The sequence below is a fragment of the Elephantulus edwardii genome, unplaced genomic scaffold (genome assembly GCF_000299155.1).
Source record: "Elephantulus edwardii isolate Elephantulus edwardi_28Jun2011 unplaced genomic scaffold, EleEdw1.0 scaffold00121, whole genome shotgun sequence".
Lineage (NCBI taxonomy): Eukaryota > Metazoa > Chordata > Mammalia > Macroscelidea > Macroscelididae > Elephantulus > Elephantulus edwardii.
Window position 1 is genome coordinate 7,675,011 of NW_006399871.1, and position 23,877 is coordinate 7,698,887.

General features: G+C 53.2%; 2 protein-coding genes across 2 annotated transcripts in view; both read right to left on the bottom strand.

The window, feature by feature from the left end:
- Window positions 1-3,024: 3,024 nt before the first annotated feature.
- VIPR1 (vasoactive intestinal peptide receptor 1) lies at window positions 3,025-19,633 on the bottom strand. The gene is made up of 9 exons (XM_006892989.1): window positions 19,526-19,633; window positions 13,633-13,739; window positions 8,444-8,577; window positions 7,819-7,879; window positions 7,506-7,572; window positions 6,861-6,952; window positions 4,099-4,228; window positions 3,821-3,862; window positions 3,025-3,216 (listed from the first exon to the last, which is right to left on the bottom strand). Exons 2-9 carry the CDS (start codon window positions 13,656-13,658, stop codon window positions 3,025-3,027), a joined length of 744 nt encoding a protein of 247 aa, XP_006893051.1. The 5' UTR covers window positions 13,659-13,739; window positions 19,526-19,633.
- A 3,725-nt stretch (window positions 19,634-23,358) lies between these two features.
- LOC102853076 overlaps window positions 23,359-23,877 on the bottom strand; it is an 18,897-nt gene continuing 18,378 nt past the window's right edge. Inside the window, exons 7-8 of the mRNA XM_006893064.1 lie at window positions 23,622-23,870; window positions 23,359-23,439 (exon numbers count right to left, since the gene is read on the bottom strand). Of these exons, the coding sequence (XP_006893126.1) occupies window positions 23,359-23,439; window positions 23,622-23,870 (330 nt within the window). The remainder of the gene's footprint in view (window positions 23,440-23,621; window positions 23,871-23,877) is intronic.

Here is a 23,877-nt window from a genome sequence, read left to right on the forward strand (position 1 = left end):
AAAGCTGGGATGTTTCCTTATCTTTGTCTCCTCAGAAAGTGCCCACCTGAGTTAATTGGGTTGTGCTCTTAAGGGCTGTGCACTGTTCAAGGTCAGCTTTCAATCTGCACAGAGGTCAAGGTCCAGCCTGTGCCTAACCAGAGGCCACAGTTAGATAGGAACATGGCTCCTATATGCAGCAAGACTGAGGTCTCGGGTATGAGTCCCAGGTCTTGAGTTCCCTCTCCGAGGCTGGCCTTAGGCTCACCAGTCCTGTACGTACCACTCTACCTCTGCCTCTCAAGTGGAAATGCAGCTGAGAGAAGGTCATCCCGAGTCACCTGGCCTCCTGGTCTTTGGGGGCTCTAGGGCCAACCTTGATGAAGTCCTCCATGCCCCCACCAGGTGGCGACAGAGATAAGGTGACCTCACCTGACAAGTGCCCTGCCTGGAAGGAAGGAGTGGGAACCTGGGAGCCCAGGGAGGAATCCACACCAGGTCACCTTCACACCATGTCTGTTCCCAGGATGAGTTGCTCACTCGCAGCCTCTGCTGGTCAGAGTCTGGCCTGCCTTCATGTAGCCCACACCTTGGGTCTCTGCACCTCCTACACTTTACAACTTCTTGGTTGGCAAATCGGCTTCCCTCCAGGCATCTCCGTTTTACCCCGAAGCCACCACATTCTGACGGGTCCATTTCCTGCACGGTGGTGGACGGACCTGGTTCCATTTGATCTAAGGCCCCGTTTGGCTTTCCACAGCCCAGGCTGACCGTGAGACCCGACCACAGGCCTGGTGCTGTCCTTTGCTCTGCATACTTTGCGTCTGGGATCTGTCTCTCTGCTTCCTAGCTCATCCCTGCAGGAGCAGCTCCAATGTTCCACACGACCTCCATCCTCTGGGTCCCCAGGCTACTTGGGGTTTCTCCTTCCGCTGCTCCCCTCTTCCCTGAGCCCAGAGGGCATAGCAGGTGACAGAGGGTGCTGGACACCCCTAGCTAATCACCCAAGCCTGTGGTAACCACGAGGGTAGTGAAAAACACTTCACCCAACACCCTCTACTGTGCTGGTGGAGACACTGAGACTGAGAGATCATGACCTGTTGGTGGTCTTAGGGAAATTCTGAAGCAGAATCAGAACCAAGTGATGAGGGCTCTGTCATCTGGATGTTTCCGAGCTTTATGGGAGTGGACGGGGTCTGCAGAACCATTAATTTGAGGATGTGTAGAGATGGGACAAAATTGAGGAGTAAATTCAGAGAGGGTGCGCGACAAGCCCAGCTGGGTGAGAAGCGCTCGGGCACATCGCCTGGCCCTCTTAGCCCCCATGCCTTGGAAAGACAGGAGTGTGAGACCCTCAGGGAAGAAAGTCCAAGTTCAGGGAAGGTGCCCCAAGTTCTCCACCACCACCACCACCACCACCACCACCAATCATTCTCAAATAGGAAGTCTCTCATTGGAAGACACTGCTGGAAGCCACAGCTGGTGACTTTCCGGGAGACGCTTCTGTTTCCAGGATGGGGTTGGTGGGGAGCCGAGAATGTTCTCGCCAACAACCCAGCAGTGCTTGTGGTCAGTCCAGGAGCATGATCTCCTCCTCTGCTCTGGAGCTGACCACACGCACGGTGGGACCTGGAGCTGACCACGCGCACAGTGGGACCTGGAGCACTGTGAATCTAGATGGAGGGCATCTGCCACTCTTGGATACGCCGGATAACCGTCCAAAGGGCATCTATTTGCCTGTAACTACCCTTGCTCAAGTTCGTGATAAGCTGAGTGGCCGCTGAACTTGAGCCTCTCTTCAGGGTGCTGCACTGGGTCTGTCATTCTTGATGGGTATTGGGAAGGCAGTGAGAGAATAAACTGGAAAAGCTTTGTGAGTAGATGTAGGCTTTTACCAATCCATTTGGTCTCATTTTGACCAGCCTGGCCTTTCTCTCTTCCGCCTGCTGCAAAGACAATCCCTTTCTAAGTTTACAGGAAGTGGAACCCAGGAGGCCAGCGTGGGCAATGACTTCGGAGACTTCTTTGCTGACTGACACCATCTACTCCATTTCTAATCCTTCCTATTAGTCACAGTGTCGCCAGAGAGGACACAGTGACATCTGGGCTGTCCTCTGACTGCCTCCGTTTGACTGAACCCTGGGCAAGGGTGACATGGTCACCTCGTGCCCTGTCTGCTGCTTCTCTGCAGGGACGAAGGTGACCTTTGGAACGCTCAGACATAACCATTTCCGGGACCGCTGTCAGCTGCCCTGTATTAAGTCCAAGAGCAGAACCCTCTCTTGGCCTCAGAGAGAGTCACTGAGGCTTGCGCGGTGGGCGGGCTGTGTCTGAGGCCCTGGCATGCCGGGTGGCAGTCTCCTCGATTCCCAGAGGCTTCGGAGCTCCCGGGTCCTCAGGGTGCATGGTTCCAGCCACACCCCCGGGGCCTCTCAGCTCCATTTCAGACTGTGGAGGGAGAGCTGTGCTCTCCAAATCAAACCTCCTTACCACTTCTCAAGTGCCTGAGGCAGAGAGGCTTACTCACCTTTGAGCTGGCAGCTCAGAGCAGGTGCTACAGTAGGAGGAGAGATGCGGAAATGGATGCTTACTCCAAATAACATGACAGCAGTGGTGGCGTTTTAGGCACTGTAGAGGAGGTGACAATGGGTGACCTTTCTGGGCAAGGCCTTGCTCCTCTCAGGTCACACCAACATGTGAAGGTGGTTGGCTGCCTTCTCCCCACTGGTCAGGAGAGACCAGGGGTCACAGCAAGAGGATACAGATTTCCTGCCTTCGATTGGCAGAGGAGGGCACTGGAGAGGCGTCTGATGACTGATTTCTACCCCATCCTGCAGGAGACGCCCTCATGGCTCTGATTCAGCTTGTATCTGTGGACACACCTTCCTTTCTCCACTCAGGCACAAGTCAGAGCAATGACTTGGGGACCTGGGTAGCCTCCCCACCCAGAGGTGCGGCTGGCCATGCCCAGGTGGACCTCAGCCCCAGGTTCCACTTGGGTCCGAGGTGAGAGAGAGCTGTTCTGGGCCCCAGGGCGCTGGGCCATCAGAGCAGGGAGACCTCGGCCTGGAAGCTGGAGGAGCGTCGCGTGCTGGGGCTGACCCGCGTCAGCATGGAGACCTGCGTGCTGCTGGTGACGCCATTGCTGCCTCCTAGGGCGTGCTGATATTTGGAGTTCGAGCCTAGGATGCCCTGCAGCCGCCAGCGCCGCCATTTCCGCCGAAGCTCAGCCTGCACCTGGGAGAGGGGAAGGTGGTCAGGTCTAGGCCTGGACCCTCCTCTGGTGCTGATTGGGCTGTTCTGGATTTAGGGCGCTTGCACCAGCCAATTAGATCCTTGTTTGAGAATTTAAACTGAAAGACCAGGATGCTGCTGCTGCTGTGTGTGTGTGTGTGTGTGTGTGTGTGTGCATAGGGGGTGGGAGAGTGGAGTGGGGGAGTGGATGGGGCCTGCAGAGTTGGGATTGGTTGAGGCAAAGCTTAGAGAAGGATGCTCCTTAAGAATGAGGGGCTGGACCCTCCTTCAGATCTCTAGCTCCCTGCCCACTTGGGCTGGATTTCTGTGCCTTGTGACCAAGCTTCCACCATAACCCAAACTCTGCTCACTGTTAACTGTCCCCTCCTGCAGCGGACACACAGCCACTCAGTAAAAAGTTCTTCCAACTCTAAGGTGCACACACCCACCCCCGGGATCTTTGATACATTTCAGACTCTGGGTCAACAGGTCTAGGGTGGCTCAGGGAATCTTGCATTTTCAATACTATCCTAAGTGATTCGTATGTTCCAAGCCCAGAAACTGGCATTTCCTGTGCCCTGGTTTCCACGGTCCAAGAAGGTCTTACCTCACCATTGAGGAAGCAGTAGAGGATGGCCACCACAAAGCCCTGGGGACAGAAGGGACGAGAAGTGGAGCAGACGGATTCTGGGAGCTCCGAGGCTTGCCCAAACCCCAGCCCCAACTCCCGTGTCCCCCTGGCTCGCCCAGGGCCAAAGACACAGCAGATGCTGTTAATACTTTTGAAATGAAAATGGGTAGAATCCAGTGAGGAGAAGCCACAGTCCCAGGCTGCATTCCTTTGAAGCCCAGAGAGAAACGCAGCCATAAGCCAATGGTCCATACCTGGAAAGACCCCACAACGAGCTCAAAGACCATTTTCACTTCAGCCTTAAAGTTGTCCGGGAAGAAGGCAAACATGATGTAGTGGACCCCGAACAGGGGGATCAGCAGAAGCGTGGACTTGGTTAGCCTCCTGGAAACAGAGAAAGGATACGTCAGAGGGTAGCTGTGTCCACTTGGGCACATCCGATTGGGCCTGGGGTCGGAGCTGCTGGGTTAGAGGCCCTGATGATGGAGAGTGACCAGGACATTTGCTCTGGGAAATGTGGTGTCCACAGCGGCGTTCCCGCAGGGCCTCTGCTCTTATGCTCCCTACTGGCCCTTTTGGTCTGAGAGGAAGCAGGAGACACACTCTCCTGCTACCAGCCAGCCACCCTTCTGGAGAAGAAAGAATAGAGGCCCGTGATGACCCTGAGGATGACACATGATAGTGAGAGTTCAGCCTCTGAAGCAGCTAATGACGGATGGTTTCAGGCTACAGGAGACTGTGAGCCTCTCCTCTGGTCTCAGTCTCCCCATCTGCATAATGGGTCAGTGTGTGCTTACATCACAGAAATGAAGGTCTGTTGCAAATTCTACTGCTTTTAGTGATAAAAAGTGCAGAGATCCGTGAGACACCGATATTCTAAGAGGAATAAGGACTTACAGGAAGACAGCCATTCTGAGGTGCTGGCCACCTAGGCCCCAGGCCACTTGGGAGGGTGGCGGACACCCATCTAGTGTCTGTCACTCTGGAAGACACAGGGTCCAGCCCTTTGGTTTTTCTGCTGTGTCCACTTCTCCAGGGTCCCCCGTCTCCCCTCCAGCACTGCATCCTCCCAGTGCGCCCTAAAGGAGTATGTCCTCCTTCATCAGCCTGTGGGCTCACAAAATCCCCTTCAAATGAACTGCTGTTCATTGAGTTGGAGCTGTGCTCTCAGCAGCGTCCACATTCACTCCAGACGACTCGCCCCTCTCCCACGGAGCAGGGCTCATCCTGCTTCAGGCTTCCTGTCCACCTGATCTCATTGCTGGTCCAAGCAGAGAGAGACCTGGGGCAGAGCTGGGGTGGCCTGTCTCTGCCTCTCTTTCCCAGCCTTGGTGTGCTACGAGGGAGGCCGAGCCCAGAGCCTGAGGTCCCACGGCAAGCTGCGGGCAGAGGAATTAACCTTGTCCTTTCTCCCACGCATGGTGAACATGTATGTGTCCCAGACACACCAAGCCTCTGAGCACGGCCTGCCCCTCCCGGGCGGGAAACCTCTCCCACATGCCTCCCAATGGTGACAGATGGCGACTTTCTTTAAACTGAAGGCTTATGGGGAGGTGGAAAGTGGGAGCCAGCGGCCCCTCTGGAGGAAGCGCCATGTCCTACTCTCCCCACCCCTCCTGCCTGCTGTCAGCTGTTCAGTCTCCCCCTCAGCACACTGGGGTGACAACCGGCTCCCCCTGCCTTGGATGCAAGCTCTTCTGAGCAGTTGTATTTTGGGGAATCACGGTCCTATTTTCAAAGGTGAGGATGAGGATGTGTAAGCCCCATGTTAGGCCCCCTCAGGGCACCGCAGACCCCTCCAAGGTCCTCCCTTCTAAGAAGGGAAGGGAAGCTCTGCCTACGCAGTCAGCAGGAGAGAAGTCTCGTCACAACAGGAATGTGAGTCTTAGTCTCCTCAGAGCGAATCACAGGATTCCAGAATAGAATCCTAAATCCAGCAGCTCGTGACATCCGAGCGGGCATCCTGGAATCACGGCACACACTCTCCAGATGAGAAGTCAGGCCCAGAACATTCTAGAGCCCCAGGACCAAGGTCTCGAGGTGATGTTCCATGCCTATCTTATCAGCAGGGCACTGATAATCAATCAGTTCCCAGGTCCATCTGTGGGCGTGCAAACTTCTCCTTTTCTGCCCACATCTTCATGTTTTGTGAGTTCTCCCTGTTCCCATGAAAACCCACTTGTTTCTCCGGTCCTCCTAAGCACACAGCCCTCACGCCTTCCTGAGTAAGGAGTACCGATTACTATCCCATTTACACAGTTACGGGTGCACATCAGTTTCCTCATCTGTAAAATGGGATTTTTTTTTTTTTAAAAACCCAGATGTGTGCGTGTATGTATGAAAAGATTGATACACGGGGGGAAAAGACTGATAGATGGATACATGGAAGTTCCTTAGCCCATGCCTGGCCCCTGTCAGTTGTGAAAATCATTGTTATGACTGAGAACTGTGCAGTCTTTGTGTGTGTGTGTGCATGTACCGTCAAATCAGATCTGACTGGTACAGGAGGAGATTGTCCCTCCTTCCCCGGCAGAGCATCTGGTGGATTCGAACCGTGCCCCTCTGGGATTGTAGTTGCAGCTTCTTGCCACTAGGCCACCAGAGCTCCCCAGAACTGTGCAATCTTGAGGACGGCTGTTTCTTTGATAGACTGAGGGCTCCCAGGACATCACCCACTGGGCAATTCTTCCACTGTCTCTGTTCTAGGCACATGCCAGAGACTGTGGTGAATGGGACGCAGGTCATCTACTGTTTTCAGACATTCCGGGTCTGGCCACGTTGACACACCTGGGCCAGGCCACCTGCTAGGTGTACCACGGAGAAGCAGGCATGGGATTCTGAAGCAGCTGGTGAAGGTGGGGTCTAGGCAGGGCACACTGTGGGCTCATTCAAGCCAGGGGCAGGAGGCAGGTTAGAGCTTTCAGTGATGGTGAAGGTTTGGGGTAGGGGACCTTAGGGTGACATGGGGTGACAGGGGAATGGGAGTTGGGGGGCCGGGGCTTTAGGCCACACTCACGAGTATGGGCTGCTGGAGCTCTTCCCGACCTCTGGGGGGCGCAGTTTCTGAACCAGGATGCGGATGATGCAGATAAACAGGATGAAGTTCACCTGAGCAGGGGTGGGTGGGGAAGGTCACGGTCATGGTCAGCAGGTCAGAGGGTGAAGACTGGGGGTCCAGTCCCCTAGGAGGGTGGTGGCCTGTTTCCAGGTCTCTGATGTCCCTCCATGTCCTCACCCCCCACCCCAACCCCTCTGGTTAATTTTCAGAGGACTGTGCCTCCCTGTCTGGATTTTCTATTCTTTTTTTAAAAAATGGTATTTTTTTTTTTTTGTCTGTGTGTGTGTGTGTGTGTATATTGTCAAATCAGATCTGACTGGTACTGGAGGAGACTGCCCCTCCTTCTCCAGCAGGGTATCTGGCAGATTCAAACCGCGCATCTCTGGGACTGAAGTGCAGCTTCTTGCCACCAGGCCACCAGAGCTCCCTTGGATTTTCTATTCTTGAAGAAGAGCTGGCTGGGGGCGAAGGGAGGCATAGAGAGGACCCTGACATGGGCATTGGGAAGCCTCTGCTTTGGTCCTGATCTCAGACACCGAAATAAGCTGTCTCTGTACTGTGGGACTCAGTTTCCCCATCTCCAATTGGCAGAAGAGTCCTTACCAAGATGGAGGTGAGGATGGGGGCCTTTATGATCCACCACAGTGGCGATTCGATGGTGTCCCAGCACCTGGGCAGGGGATGGGAGAGGAGAACAAGAAGCCTTCCTCAGCCAGAGAGAGTGTCGGTGGGACAAGAGGCCCCTCGTTCTCCCCAGCTCTTCCCCAGAACCTCAGCCGCCCCAGGCCCAGTGTCTGTTGCTCTCTGGGGCACCCTCGGTTTGCAGCCCTTCCCATGGGGAATGAAGGTGGTGGTTCATTCACGTGGCAAGTGTGCATAGTGTCATCATCTCATCCCGGGGGAGGTGATAACTTACCCGCGATCATCGAAGTGGATCCTGGTGATGGTCCACACCATGGTGAAGGTGCTGGGTACCCCTGCCAGGGTCAGAGGAGAGAGGAGAGGGCCAGGAGGCAGGGACCGAGGGAGGGAGGGAGGGAGAGAGTGAAGGAGAAGGAGAAGAGGGAGGAAAAGAGCAGTTTCCAGGGCTGCCACCTATGGCTCTGCAGGTGTTGTGTTTGGTTGGTTTTTGTTTTTTAATGCAAAATGATCTATTAAGGGGTATAACGCATGCTTGAGCAGGTATATTTACCAAGAGGGAGCCTCATTCTCTAATTTTGACCAAGTCCCCTTATAGACAAGGAATGACTCTCTATATTTTAGGAGCCGAAGGAGGCTCACAGAACCCTAAAAAGTCCCACAGATCCATGTGAGATGCAGCTGCAGTCTGAGGGCACCTGCCTGAGGCTCGAATGTTTGAGACTGTCCTTCAGGCTTTGGCGGAGAACCCTCTGGGTAGGACCCGCAGCCCAGCAGGACGGTGAGCCTGCAGGCTGGGGTAATGCCTTTCCCCACCTGGGGCCAAGCTCCCCTAGCCCTGCCCCCTCTGTCCCCAGCCTGAAGCCCTCCCCGGTGCCATACCCCAGCCGATGAGTATGTACCCCCAGAAGTACTTCCGCTCGGAGAAGAAGGAGATGGCAAGTAGGGTGTGCAGGTACAGTCCCTCCACCAACAGCCAGAAGAAGTTGGCCATGACACAGTACTGGAAGAGGACCACCGCTGCCTTACAGCCCACCTGCGGGGAGAGAAGCCGGAGGGGTCGGTGGGACTAGCTGGGGCCCTGCCTGCCCACTCCTCTCTCCAAGGGCACACAAACTACTTTGGGCCAATCAACTTCATCTCTTTATTTTTTTGCATCATTGCCTTAAAAACATCTCAGTGATCTTCCTGTTATCCCTGGTTATATGTCATCTGGTTCTCTGAGACGAGCTGATGATTTTAATTATCCATGTGGTGTTGAAGCAAAGTGCTGAACATCCCTTGGACTGCCAAGAGAACGAACAGCTATGTCTTGGAGAGGGTGCAGCCGGAGGGCTCTTTGGAGGCAAGAATCACGAGGCTTCGCCTCACATACTTTGGACATATTGCTAGGAGAGGGATGTGATGCTGGGAAGGGTGGAGAGTCAGTGAAGGCGAGGAAGACCCTCGACCAGGTGGACTGATACGGAGACTGCTGCAATGGGCTCTCTTGTGTGTCAGGAAGTGTGAGGACGGTGCCGGATAGAACAGGGCTCAGATCTTTTGTTCACGGGGTCGCTATGAGTCATGCTCAACTTGACGGCACCTAACAACAACACATTCATTATCTATTCATCTTTCTATTCAGCCACCAATTTATAATTTACTCCTCACCTACCTACTGCCACCAAATAACCTGTTTATCCATTATCCAGGCATCCTTCCACTGTACGGCCGTCCTCCCATCTCTCTGTCCACCTATCTCTCCATTCATCTACTTACCCATCTACTGGGCACTCACTCCCTTGCATCCCACTCCCACCTAATCATTCATCTGTCTTTTCTTCTATCTACTCATCCATCAGCCCATCCTTCCATCCATCTACCTGCCTATCCACCTACCCTAGACCCATCCCCTGCCTTCCCTTCCTTAACCATCTATCCTTACACCTAGCCACTATTTACTCAACAATTGACTCATGTACTCATCGATCCACTTATCCAGTCCTGATCTACCTAGTCATTCAACTTATTCCAATCAGAATGAGAGGTATCTGGAAGAGGTATGAGGGAGAATTCCTGCTTGACTTTGCAAAATCCACTGCATATGGGGGCGTGGGTGTGTCGGAGACAGTGAGGCACAGGACTGATCAGGGTTTAGGGCTGTCGTGTAGGGTCGCTATGAGTCTTGGGTGACTTGACGGCACATAACAACAACATATATATAGAGAGAGAGGTCTGGGACTCTGGAATGGAGCCGGATGGGAGCGTTGAGGATGGACAAGCAGGGGCTGAGAAGAGGGAAGTGAAAAAGGGGAAGAGAGAGAAGTGGCTATCCTGCCAGGGCCGGAGGAGCAGGAGGGGAGTGGACGAAGATGGCAGAGGAATCAGGAAGAGTCCCGAGCAGGGCAGCCTAGCGGCTCTCTCTGACCCACTTGGCACGAGTAGAAGGTCTTCGGAGTCTTTCTGTGCCCGCTCCGAAACAGGCTTCCATTTCAGATCAAACTTAGATGCCTGTGAGACACAGCTTAAAGGCAGCCTCGTCCAGGAAGCTTGCAGAGTCCGTGCCTTCTTGTAACGTGGATTCCTGCCCTTCCTCCCAGCGCCCTTAGCTTTGCCACACCCTCAGAGAGCAGCCTTCTGAGGACTGGAAAGGCCTCCCTTAGGCCACAGACCTTCCAGATACAGCCTTTCTCCCCCTCCACTGTCACCTACTTCTCCCCGCCAGCCCCCCCATTTGCTTCACAACAAGAATAACTCAGCTCTAACAAGCCTATTACCTGTGCTTTCTCTTGCCAAGAAAACAAACAGATTCATCCTGGAGAGGGTTAAACCAAGCTACTCCTTGGAGGCAAGGATTCTGGGGCTTCGTCTGACATACTTTGGACATGTTGTAAGGAGGGACAGGTCCTTGGAGAGGGACATCATGCTTGGGAGGGTGGAGGGACAGCGCAGGAGGGGAAGACCCTCTATGAGGTAGGCTGATTCAGTGACTGGGGTAATCAGGATGGGTGTATCAGAGGCAATGAGATTGGCACAGGATAGAGCAGGGTTTAGGGCTGTTGTACATAGGGTCGCTATGAGTCGCAAACGACTCGACGGCACATAACAACAACAATAACTAACAAACCTATTACCTGTGCTTTCTCTTGCCTTAAAACGAGCTGCTAAGGAATCAGGAAATTGTTCTCCACTACGATCCTTTGTACAGTGCATGGGGGCTGCTCCCAGGCTATGTGACTCACACCCCATCTGTATGACTTGGCCCTCAGATCCTGGCCTGGATTCTCTGAGGGGCTGCGGGAATGGCCGGGGTTGTCCTCCTCCGTTCCCTCTCCCCTCCACTGAGGTGCCTGGGGTCCCCCCATCATAGCTTATTCTCTTAGGACAACTTACTGCTGACTCCACAGAGTCACTGACCACAATGAAAGGGTGGGAGCTTGGGTGGTCTCTGGCTGTAAGTTGGGATAAGGGCTGGAAGCTGTGGGCACTCCAGGAGGGGACCCTGAGCTGAGGTCACTCGGAGATGAACCCAGAGTCACCTGGAGTGACAAGATGGATCCCTTAGACATTCCCCTAATCAGGCCCAAGACTGGACTGCCTGCAGGGGAAGAACAGAAGAGGGAAGTGTGTGTGTGTGTGTGTGTGTGTGTGTGTGTGTAACAACTCCTCATAGAGCAAAGGCAAGGGAGGGGAGAGCAGCTAATGTGCCCCGGCTTGTAAACAGCAGAGCACAGAGCTGGAAGGATTCTTGGAAGTCTTTGTAAAGCTGGGACAACTGAGTCAGGGAATTCTCCACGACCGACCGCAAGGGGAGTTAGCAACAGAGGAGGGGCAGGGATGCTGGGCTCTGGCCGTAAAGGGTTCCACCAGGAGAGAAACAGGCAAGGGGCTGGTGTGTGGACTCTGATTGCAGAACGGCACCTCCAGCTGCTAGGAAGACAGTGAACTTGAGGACTTGTAGGGGTTTGGGTGTACTTAGGGGGGAAAGAATAATGAGGAAGGAAAAAAGGGAGGAAGGAAAAGGGTGGGAGGGAGGGAACTGCAGAGTTAGGGTGAGGGGGCAAGGGAGGTGCGCTGGGCAGGGGGTCCTCACCGAACCGGAAGAGCAGCGGTCCGTCTCCCCGCTGTCGAAGAGGGCCAAGTCTTTGATGAAGACCGCGGTGGCCCTTAGGATGAAGGACGTGAAGAGGTGCATGTGGATATAGTTCCTCGTGCAGTGGAGCTTCCTGTGCAGGACAGGAGGGTCTGAACCTGAACCCAGATAACCCTCACCCCCCCTAACACTCTTCAGAACTCTGAGCAGGGTGGGGAGGATGCAGGCTCCATGTAGACCCACCCAGTGTGGGCCCCACCCCAGGCACCCATCCCGTCATGCAGCCCTGCTCCCAGGGCCCCTCCCCTTAGTACAGGGGAGTTCTGGTGTGCAACCAGGCTTCGGGCACCCCTTGGGCACTCTGCCAGACCACGGATGGCTGGCTTGACAGGGGACTGAGGCAGGGACTGCGTGCTGGAGGGAAAGAGTAGAGGGGGTCAGGACAGTCTTGGAGCTGGGGGGCTCCACGGTGAGAGTGATGGTGCTTTGAGACTTGTCACTCAGACTGGATCTCACCTGAAGAAGCTCAGGATGGCCATTGCGATTAGAAGGGCAGCCAGGGACAGGCTGTAGCCAATGGTGTAGCCGGTCTTCACTGAACTGTAGAACACTGTCTGCTGATGTGAGAGAAGGGGCGAGTGAGGGTCTTGGGTGGGTGGGCTCCCACAGGGGTTTCTGGCAGAGGTAGGGTATCCTATACATCTGTACTGGGTAGATGAGTAGGGAGTGGCCCTGGGTTCCCAAGAACATTTGAGGGGTCTTCTTTGTCCCCAAACCCCTTAACCCCGTAGATTCCATAGACAAGATACTACTGCTTACCAGGGTGGGGTGGAGTTGAATTTAGTGGTGGGAGACAAAATTATGAGACAGAGTGAAGGCCCCTTGGGTGCCATTCATTCATTTATTGTCTCGTTACGGGCCCAACTGTGGGCTCAGCACCCAAGGGGACTAAGCCTGTGGGCCCTGCAGACTTCCACCTAAGCGCAGTGTGCTGTGGGGCCAGGCGAGGTACACGGGGAACGGCAAATATTAAAGGGGACAACGTGGGGCTAAACTCCCATCTCTGGGCAGCAGGATGAGGACAGTCTGAGCTTTCTAGGGAGGTAAATATGGACCCCTAATTCTTGTATGATCCTTTTTTTCCATGTCCTCCTTGTCATGATCATGGTCATGGTCATGGTCATGGTCATGGTCATGGTCACGTATGCAGAGCAACAATCACTGGAAAAGGCCCCACGCCTTCTCTGCCTTCCACTGCTGTCTGAATAGAGCCAAGTGATTCAGAGGGCTCTAGGGAAATGTGGGCCTGAGGCTCCAGTGGGCTTCTAAGGTCTCCGGGGACATTGCTGCCCTCTAAGAAAGAGTGGAAGTCCTCTCTAAGAAGATCTTCTAGGGGTGGGCCAGATATCATTACAGACAGACAGACAGACAGACAGACAGACACATGCATCTGTACATCGTATCAGCAAGGTGGCTTTTAGCTGAGGACTCTAGTTATTCTTCAGTCTCCCATCAATTCCCATCCCTGGCCCCTGGGCTCAAATCCTTACAGGGACCACCTATGCTGAGTCGACTCTGGGGACAGATTCCCCATCCTGGGATGAAAGGCGTTGTTGTTGTCCCTGACCCTGACTGACTTGTGGGTGAGTGAGGTTGCACCTCTTCCAGGTTCTGCACCTCTGGATGTGAAGGGCCTGCCTTTGGCTGTCTTTCAGGGCTAGAGCGAGGCTCCCATGAGGCAGTGGAGGGGTCTAGCTTGGGGCTGCTGCTTTAGCTTTTATGGCTCTGGGAACCTCCACCCGTCATGTGAGCTTCATAAGAACTCCTTCCCACACCTTGCCGGATGCAGAGGATCAATCCCCAGATACGCAGGACTGGAAAGAGAAGAGGCTTAGGAAGGGCAGACCCTGGCTCCGACTTGGAAAGCAACATCCTCCCTTGGTGGGGGTGTGGGTCAAAGAAACCTAGCAAGCAAGGATGCTCTGGGAAGTGAGGTGGGGATTCGCTGAGTCCCACCTTATCCAAATTCCATGCCTTGTCATTAAAGCCACAGGCAACAGGGTAGGGGCCAGGCTCCAGGTGTGTCCAGCCCTCTTCAGTGCAGCTGCGGCTCACGTTGAGGCCTGGGAAGGGCAGGGACAGGGAAGATGGAGAGACGTTTGGATCAGGCGCAGGGCTAGTCTCTGGAGCAGGTCATGGGGGTCTGCCTAGCTCTGCGTGACACAGATCCAAGAACTTGTCCTCATGGCTGCCAAATCCTGGGGCTGTTGGACTCCAGCTGCTCAAATCAGACATTCCAGGTATCATCGGGGGACTTGGGGAGGGAGAAAGCCCCTCTGGGGCCACTAGGGGACCCCCAACACAGATGACAGAACACATTCCTGGGACAAGTCCTACCTTGTCCTAGTAAAAACTTGACCTCAGGTGCAATATCAGCATTGAAACCCTTGTCATTGACCCAGCCTGGATCCTTGTCACAGAGCGACCTCTGACACTTATCCATAGTTGAACGCTGACACTCAGATTGAGACTGGACTCTGGACTCAGATCCTGGTTCAGATCTGAGGGACTAGTTCAGCAGATGGGTTTCTACGAGGACAGGAGTGGGTACAGACAGTAGCCCTCTGGCTGGGGTGTGGGGCCTGGTCCTGCCCAGTCCTCTGTGGTCAGCCTGCCTGGGGCTTTGAGCCTGGATTACCTCCTTAGTCAATGGGGCTGAGAGAGGCTGCTGGCGAGCAATGGGTGAGGAGGTCACCTGAACATGGCACAGATCTGAAATCCTCATCAATGGGGAAGCAAGGAGTTCCTGGGAGTCTGTGTTTGGGGAGTTAAGCTCCAACCGCACAGCATGATCTTGGGGAAGAAACATGTTGAGGCTGCAGTACTGGGTCAGCTGTGCTACATGCATAGTGACAGCAAAGGGACAGGACTACCAAGGGGGCCTGTGAAGTGACAGGAGTCACTGAGGCTCTCATATCCAGAGCTACGGAGGCGTTCACTGCCCCAAAGAGAAAGGAGAGTTTGGATGGGCAATGAGTGAGCCAGAGAGGAGCCTCTTCCCCTCCCATGACTCATTAAAGAGGCGCTTGAGTCCAGGAGAAAGTTGGCCAACTGGGGGGTGGGGCAGAATAAAGGGGACTGAGGGGGAAGTGAAAGAGGAGAAGAGGGGGAGTGGGAGGAGGAGGAAGGTGATGGAGGAAGAAATAGGGGGAGGGAAAGAAAGGCAGGAAAAGAGAAGAGATGGGGAGGCACCCTTGTTCCCTAGGGGCTTGCTCACTGGCACCACTCTCATCACTGTAACCATCGGATCATCAGGATCCCTACAGGCACCTGTATCACTGTCATCAAACCATCACTGTCACTGTCTCATCACTGTTATAATCACCAACATTATCACTACTATTATCAACTTCATCATATCACCACCAAAACCGTTACCACTGTGGTCACAACATGCTCATCACCATCATCGTCATCAAGTACCATCACCACCCCACTCTTCATCACCACCATCATCATCACTGTTACAATCACCCTCATTTCACTCTTATCATTACCCTCATCATATCACCACCACCACCAAAACCGTTACCACTGTCACCACCACATGCTCATCACCATCATCAATCACCACTATTACAATCACCACCATTTCACTAGAATCAATTTCATCATTCGATCATCACCACCATCAACCTCGAATCTTCATCACTGTTCTCGCTCTCATCACCGTATCACCACGTCAACACCAGTGTCCTCATCACCATCGTTATCACTATCGTGTCACATCATCTCCACTGTTACAACCACCATCATTATCAGTACTGTCACCACCGTCATCCTCGGATAGTCACTGTCACCACCACCATCACCATCACCACTATTATAATCACCATCATCGCATCACCACGTCAACACCAGTGTCCTCACTCATCACCATCGTTATCACTATCGTGTCACATCATCACTACTATATTTTTTTAAATTTTATTATTTTTGTGTGCGTGTACCGTCAAATCAGATCTGACTGGTACAGGAGGAGATTGCCCCTCCTTACCCGGCAGAGCATCTGGTGGATTCGAACCGTGCACCTCTGGGATTGTAGTTGCAGCTTCTTGCCACTAGGCCACCAGAGCTCCCCTATCACTACTATTATAACCATCATTATCAGTATTGTCACCACCATCATAACCATTACCACTGTCACCACTGTTATAATCACCATCATTTCACTAGTAGCATTATCATCTTCATCATATCATCACTACCATCATTCTTGCTATCATCATGTAACCATCACCACCACAATCTTCATCACCATCATCAGCACTGTCATAATCATCATCATTATCACTATTATCTTTATCACCTTCATCGTCACTACCATCACCATCATTCCTGAAGAGCAATGGAGTCACTCTGGAGACTAAGGTGTGCCTGACACAGTCCATGTTCTTTGCAATTACTTGCTGTGTATCAGAGAGCTGGACAATGACTAGGGAGGATAGAAGGAGAACTGATGGCTTTGAGCTGTGGTGTTGGCGAAGAGTATTGAATGTATCATGGACTGCTAGGAAAGCAAACAGATTCATCCTCGAGAGGGTTAAACTGGGCTGCTCCTTAGAGGCAAGGATTCTGAAGCTCCATCTGACATACTTTGGACATGTTGCAAGGAGGGATCAGTCCTTAGAGAGGGACATCATGCTTGGGAGGGTGGAACACAAGAGAGGAAGAGTCTCTGTGAGGTGGGTTGATTCAGGGACTGGGGTAATGGGGGTAGGTGTGCCGGAGACAGTGAGATTGGCACAGGATAGTGCAGGGTTTAGGGCTGTTGTACAGAGGGTCACTGTGAGTTGCAGGCGACTCAGGGCACACAACAACAACAACAATCACCATCATTATCACTATTATTATTATCACCTTCATCATCTCTATTATCACCATCATCATCATCATCGTCACTGTTATAATCACCATCATCATCACTATCAAAATCACTATTACCATTATCATCACTTATCATCGTCATCAATATGAGAACCAGCACCTTGATCACTATTATCCCGACATCAATGTCATCATCATCACCATCACAGCTTCATCACAAGGACAGACGTCCAGAACTTCGGCCTCACTGCTGCACAAAGTCCTCTACACACACTTACTTACTCTCCTTCACTGTCCAGTGCAGAAGGTAACCCCACTTGGCTGTTGAGAAGTGGAGGTCCCAAAGGTTGATCACTAGCCCAAAGCCATACAGGAAAAACAGGGTGGGGAAAGTTCAGACACAAGTCTTCCTGGATAATCTTGGTCCTCACCTGCACTGAGGGGACCTGAGGACTAGTTTTGCGTGTTCAGGGGCAGAGCCAGGGGAGGGGTCAAGGTATCCTGTCTCCTCAGAGAGGTGAACATCCTGCGTGGTTTCCACATTCACTCTTTCCATAAATCCTCCTGCCATCATTTGAAAGAAGTTCTTGTCATCTCACTGAATAGATGAGGAACTGAGGGCCAGTTAGGGGAGAGAAGGGACAGCATTATAGAGATTGAAGCTTGGGCTGGCTTTCTTTCCACTGTGTAGTCTCAGGAAGGCCAAGAAGGGGCACTGGGTTTTGCTGTTTCCCTTTGTGAATGACCTTTTTCTGTCCACGAAGCAGCTCTGGTGGCCTAACGGGTAAGGACTTGCCAATCAAAGGGAGGTGATTCGAAACCACAAGCTGCTCCTGAGAAGAAAGACGGGCAATCTTTTCCCATTTGATTTACAGCTTCAGAAAACCCACTGGAGGATCAGCTATCAGTGAATTTCGACTTGAGGATACAGGAGAAATCTTCACCTGCTTCTGTAACTTCTTACCACTGCAGTCAAAGGTGGGCCTGCCCCAGGGCTTTCAACTCCCCGCTCACCAAACCACAGCCCTCGTTTCATCTGCTGTTCTCAAGAACTCACTCTGCCCACCCTAAGCCAGTGCTCATCCTCAGAATCTGGCTCCTACCAGGCTGATAAGCAGAACAGTGCAGACAAGGCCAAAATAACCCAGCTGGCATCCGTGAAAGTAACCTCTCAGGCTTCGGAGCCCCCATGTGTCTAAAGGATCAGGACTTGATGAAGTTATTCCCAAAGACAAAGTGGACACCTGGTACTTAAATGGAGTTCATGGGTGGTGCAAACAGTTAACACGCTTAGCTGATAATCAAATGACTGGAGGTTCAAGTCCACCCACAGAAGCCTACTATTCCAGAAAGAATCCAGCCACTGAAATCCTTCTACTTTGCCAGCTTTGAGATGGAATTAACTGTATCAACTGGGTTCTGATATTACAAAATCTGCTAGGGAACCTGGTAGTGCAGTTGCAATAGCTAAGCAATATCCAAGGGTAACAAGCCTTCTTCAGTCTTGTCTTGCTGACCAATGGTGGCGTCTCACTGGCCTTTAGAAAGAGCCCAAGGCCTCTCCTGTGTCCTCTGCCCACCTGTGTCTTCCTCACACTGCACATTTCCCAGCTGTCTCTCTCTTCCAGTCACAGTAGCCTGGAGTTTCTTTCTCTGAAGTTCATGGGCCACTGGCTCCCTCTCTCAGCCCTTCTTCTTTTCTTTGAGGAGCTCTGGGGTGGTGATTCCTTCTTACTCTCCAGGTCATCAGACTACAGTTCAACGGCTCTTCCTCTGGGAGGTTGAACATGAGCATCTGCCATGTCTACAGAGTCTCCCACTATTCCCCCTCCCAGCACATCTTACTATTTGTGATAACATATCTGTTTACTGTTAGACCTCCCCCCACCTAAACATCAGCTCTGTTAGGGCAGACGGGGGGCATGTTCCATCCTCAACCTCATATTGCTTTAGACAGGACCGTGTCTAGTGCCCAGGTGCTCAATACACATTCACCAAGTTGCTCTCTGGAGGCAAGGATTTTGAAGCTCCGTCTGACATACTCTGGGCACGTCGCCGGGGGGACCAGTCCTTGGAGAAGGACATCATGCTTGAAAGGGTGGAGGGACAGCACAGGAGAGGAAGACTCCAGATGAGATGGATTGACACCGTAACTGGTATAACGGGGGCCAGGTGTGTTGGAGACGGTGGGATTGGCTCCGGACAGGACAGGATTCAGAGCTATTGTGCACAGCGTGACTATGAGTCGCAGGTGACTCCGCGGCACAAAGCAACAACAACAACAACAAGGAAGACTGAATGTATATTATAAGCCCCCCTTAGTTCTTCAAGAGTAAGGAAATCTACTTCCTGGAGAAGCTTCACTTCCTTCCTGCCTTCCACGTGCACATGCATTTCAGCAGAACATGGAAACCCCGGTGGCGCAGTGGTCAAGTGCTTGGCTGCAAACCCAAAGTTTCATGGTTTGGACCCACCAGCTGTCCCGTGGGAGAAAATGAAAGATTCAATCTACGTCCACGAAGATTTACAGCCATGGGAACCGTGTGGGCGGTTCAGTTATGCCCTTACAGCGTCCATCGAGGTGGAAGCCGCTTGACTGCAGCGAGGTTTGGCTTTGGCTTTTTGTTTAACAAGGTGTCAAACTAAAGCTCTGTGACAGTATCACAGAGGCCAAAAGGTCATCAGTTCTGGGGAGCAGATGACGGAATCATGATGGGCTCAAAACAACGGGAACATGGGAGCCATAATTTCACGGAGTACCTGCCTGTCAATCGGTTATCAAACGCTGAGCAAATATTTAGTGAGCCCTTCCCACGCACTTATCTTTACCTGAAGAGCAAAACAAATCCCACAGTCCTTCAAAGACTCAACGTCATCAGCACCTCTATCAGGCACCCCCTGATTGCTCCAGGCCCCCTGCCCACTCTTCTCCTTCTCCTTCCCTTGAGCCCCAATTCCCCCTCCAGAGGCCTTCCACCTGCCCCCCCACCCCGACTCCCTCCCTTCAATCCCTGACTCTCACCTTGACTGGCAGAAAAGAGGGTGAAGATGAGGGGGCAGCTCAAGATGACCACCTGGCCTAGAGGGGTGGCTGGCCAGCAGGTGAGGTTGTCCCACATCTTGCTGCAGCCTGGAGACAGGGGGATGATGGCAGAGGACATAAGTCAGCAAGGTCTCCAGCCAGGTGAGCCCCCAGACACCCACTCTCCTTGCCAGGATGGGAGACTACAGCATCCTTCCTGGAGGACCGTTCAGTCTGAGGGAGGGCATCCAGTCGAGCCTAATGGGATAAGCATGGTTCCAGTTCCGTGGTCCTCAGTGAGGGACACCTTGACTCCATGTGTTGTAAGCAGTGCTCAAGTTTTGGTTTTTTTTAACAGTGTTTGGGAAGGGGGCTTGTCTACATTTCATGGGCAGGCACGAGATGGGCCAGGTAGGTATCATGTACCTGGGTGATCTTGTATGGGTGTGAAGTGTCCCATGTCCCACCTGACTTTCAAATGAACCACCACACATCTGTGTAGCTGAAAACCTTTTGTAACAGCCAGGGCCTAGACAGTCACTCCATTTTACATATAACTCAAAACCCCAAGTCCTAAACCTATTGACACTGAGTCAATGCCATCTCATAGGGGGTGACCCTGTGTGTGTGTGTGTGTATGTGTGTGTGACACCCCTTAATCCCAAACCTGTTGATGATACTGAGTCAACACCATCTCAAAGGGGGTGACCGTGTGTGTGTGTGTGTGTGTGTGTGTGTGTGTGTGTGTGTGTGACAGCGCAGACCTGCTCCATAGGATTTTCTTGGCACTAATCTTTATGGGAGAAGATTTCCAGACCTTTCTTGCGTGTCACAGCTGAGAGGTTTTGAACCGTCAGCCTTTACGTCCATAATCAAGTGCCAAGCATTTGTACCGCCCATGGACTTTCACTCAGAACACAATGTACTCCATGTGCACATTTAACATACACGGGGTTTCCGGGAGGACAATTAGTGTGTCAAGGGAGTGAAGACCGTCCTCCTGAACTTTGCAAGGAGTTGTTCAGTGTTTTGGAAAAATCTCAGTTACAACAGCAGAACTGCTGGTGCTATTCGAGTTCCCACCTGTCCATCTCATTGATGTAGCCACCACCTGGACATTGCAATTCGCTTTTACAGCTCTCACCGTCCCAGCATTTATAGGTAGAGGCCCAACCTTCAGACTGCCTCTTATCTTTTACAGTTATGCTTACACACGTACAGAGCACTCCTTCTATAAATTGCATTCCTCTCTATTTGCCTTTGACATTATATCTAGAACATATTTTGGAGGTGGAAGTGTATATTCTGGGCTTCATTTTAAGACTGCAAAGATGTATTGCTAAAAGACAGTCGGTGGAAGAGGAAGACCCTCAGTGAGACGGTCTGACGTGGTGACCACCGCAGTGGGCATGAACAGGACAGGGACTGGTGTAGGGCAGGGCTCGATTCAGCTCTGTTGTTTGAAGGGCTGCCATGAGTCGCAACGGACTTGCTGGCCCCTCACAACTACGACAGTGGAGACATTAGAGAAGATCTGTTTTGAAAGAAAGTAATAGGTAGGAAATTTGGGCTCATTTGGAAGGAATCGTCATAAAATTCACAAAGTACAAGAATCCCAGACAGTTAAATTGGGGCTGAGTTCCGGGGGAAGCCACCCCCTTTATCATGGTTGCTTCTCCTCCACAGAAGCTCTTAGCCCTGCAGAGGCCTGGCCGCGGCAGGTGTGTGGGGGTCTGATTCAAGAGACAGAGATCAATGCCTCACATGCCCCTGAGGGACTTCCTACCCCGAGGAAGATTTAATTGTCTCTTTGTAAGCCTGCCAGTGCTACAGCTTTGCTCAGAAAACCAACCTCTGAGCCAAAGTCAATGCCAGCCAGCCTGACCCAGCCCAGCCCAGCCCAGGTCCGAAGGTTCACGAGTTCCCAAGACATGGGCCTGGGAAGAGGGGGTGGAGGGATGTCCCCACATGGGGAAGAGCAGCAAGGCTCTGAGAGGTGGGGGGACTGGAACAAGGAAGACCATCTTCCCAGGCTGTAGCGACCAGGTGGAATCTGGAGGTGACGGACAGCTTCCCCTGGATCTGCGGGGCCCAATCAGAGAGCAGAGTCCCTTCTTCGGGGACACTGACTTCTTTCACTCCCAACCTGTCCTGAGGATGCGTGTAGCTTCTCTCTGGCCTCAGGCCCTGCTCCGCTCTGCCAGTCACAGCAGGAGCCACTCAGGGGCCCTCTGGGTGAGCTAAATCTGCTCAGCGTCCAAGGTTCTGTCAGTTATATCAGCACACACAGCCCTCGTCGGTAGCCTGTGTGCCAGGCGCTGTCCTGTCCTCGTAAAGGAATCACTTTGTTAACTCTCTGATCTTACAGATGAGGAAACTGAGGTGCGGAGAGTTCACATGTCCCCTCTCCAGCATGCCTGTCCCTTCTCAGTTCAAAGGGCTCTATCACATTTCTCTGAGGATTCGGCCATTAGGACTGCACTTTGTTTACCCTTTTCTGACCGAGCAGCCCACACTTCCTTGGGGAGCCAGCTACCAGTGTCTTTCCATCCCTAGACTTGGGGGTCTATCTCAACCTCCAGCTGGAAGCACAGGCTTTGGAGTTAGGTCTCTGGCTCTGAGCACAGCTTCACCAGAGGTGGGGACAGACGAGAGGGAGACTGAAGCTCTGCACCTGTCCTCAAAGGACTTGAGTACAGGTCCTGGCCTGTGCCGGTGGCTTGTGCAAAGAGCCAGGAGAGACAAACCAATTCGGGGCCCCAGGAGAGGAGGTCCTGTCACACGCGTCACCAGGCCCACAGACGCACAGGGCCCACGGGAGGCAAGACGGGGCTGGTTTGCTGAGGCAGCGACAGACGTCCTTGGCACCTTGAGTGTGTGCTGGCCTGGCCTACCCCGGACCTTGGAGTGTTCTCTGAGTGCCTGTCCACAAGCCGCATCACATGTGTCCCCAGGCCCACAGACGTGCAAGGCCCAGACAGGCTCTGTGCACTACGGAGGCGGCAGCCCCAACAGGAAAGGTCAGTCTGGATGGACCTGGGGTGAGGGCTGCTGCTGTGTCATTTTATAGGCGTGGATGTGCACGTGACAAGCACTCCCAGGCAAGTGACCTTAGATACACACACGCACACACACATACATGCACACATGCCTGCATGTGAAAATACCAGCCATCAGGAAACACGGGCGCAGAGAGAGACACGACTCACAGATATACAAACAGACATGTTTGGGCATTCCAGGCATAGAGAGACATGGCCGTTCACATGTGTGTGCAGACACACACATACACACACACACACACACACACACACACACACATCAACAGGAAGAGAAGAAGAGGCATGTTCAGGTGTAGAATCATGTTCCCAGACACCCAGAGTCAGTTCTTAGAGGCCCAGCTAGAGACAGGAACCAGGAGCACACCCCTGCTTATACATGAGGACACAGAGCCCTGTCAAGGTCATGCCCACAGACCTGCCTTCCTCTGGATCCCAGGTTGGCTGCCTGGTGACAAGTGTGTTGGCATCCAAGTGGCACCCCGTGCCAGCAATGACCTCACCGGAATCATGAGGGCGGTATGCCCTCCCAGACTGGCAGTGGAGCCTGAAGCCTGGGGTCTGGGCCTCTCACGGGCTTGATGTCTGTCGAGTCCTGCCTGCAGCCTGGCCTGGCCCCTCAGCCCTGCTGGGGTATGTCTGCGGTGCGTGTCAGCAGCAGGCCCAGTGACTTAGGGTCCCAGGAGACGGTGGGCCATCCCTCCCTTGAGATCTGGGGAGGTGAAGCCTATCTGAGAGTACACATACTTGAGGTACAGGAGGCTGAGAGATGGGTTACCTGGGCTGAAAGGGAGGGATGGACGTGTTGAAGAGGTGGTAGGGAGGGGAATGGGCTGGGAAGACACTCAGACGCTCCTGAGACAGGGAGGCTCTTATACAACTGGAGCTTAGAGCCAGGGGAGATGCCCGAGAGGGAAGCTCAGAGCCAGGCAGCCACTTCACAGCCTCCAACTGTGTGCCAGCCCCACCCTTCCTCTGTGAGCTCCGAGCCCAACACCCTCCCACCTCCTCCAAACACACTGTTTAACCTTCCCAACCTCTGCCTGGACCTCCACCTTCCCGACCTCTGCCTGGACCCCCACCTTCCCGACCTCTGCCTGGACCCCCACCTTCCCGACCTCTGCCTGGACCCCCACCTTCCCGGCCTCTGCCTGGACCTCCACCTTCCCGACCTCTGCCTGGACCTCCACCTTCCCGACCTCTGCCTGGACCTCCACCTTCCCGACCTCTGCCTGGACCCCCACCTTCCCGGCCTCTGCCTGGACCTCCACCTTCCCGGCCTCTGCCTGGACC

What these genes read in the sequence shown, in the direction of transcription:
- VIPR1 (XM_006892989.1), bottom strand. Translation starts at nt 13,658, where the DNA reads ATGACAAGGCATGGAATTTGGATAAG. An exon ending in ATCCACTTCGATGATCGCGG is followed by an intron (nt 7,573 to 7,818) that starts GTAAGTTATCAC and finishes TCCCCTGCCCAG; the next exon opens with GTGCTGGGACACCATCGAAT. An exon ending in CCATCCTCACCTCCATCTTG is followed by an intron (nt 6,953 to 7,505) that starts GTAAGGACTCTT and finishes ACCCCTGCTCAG; the next exon opens with GTGAACTTCATCCTGTTTAT.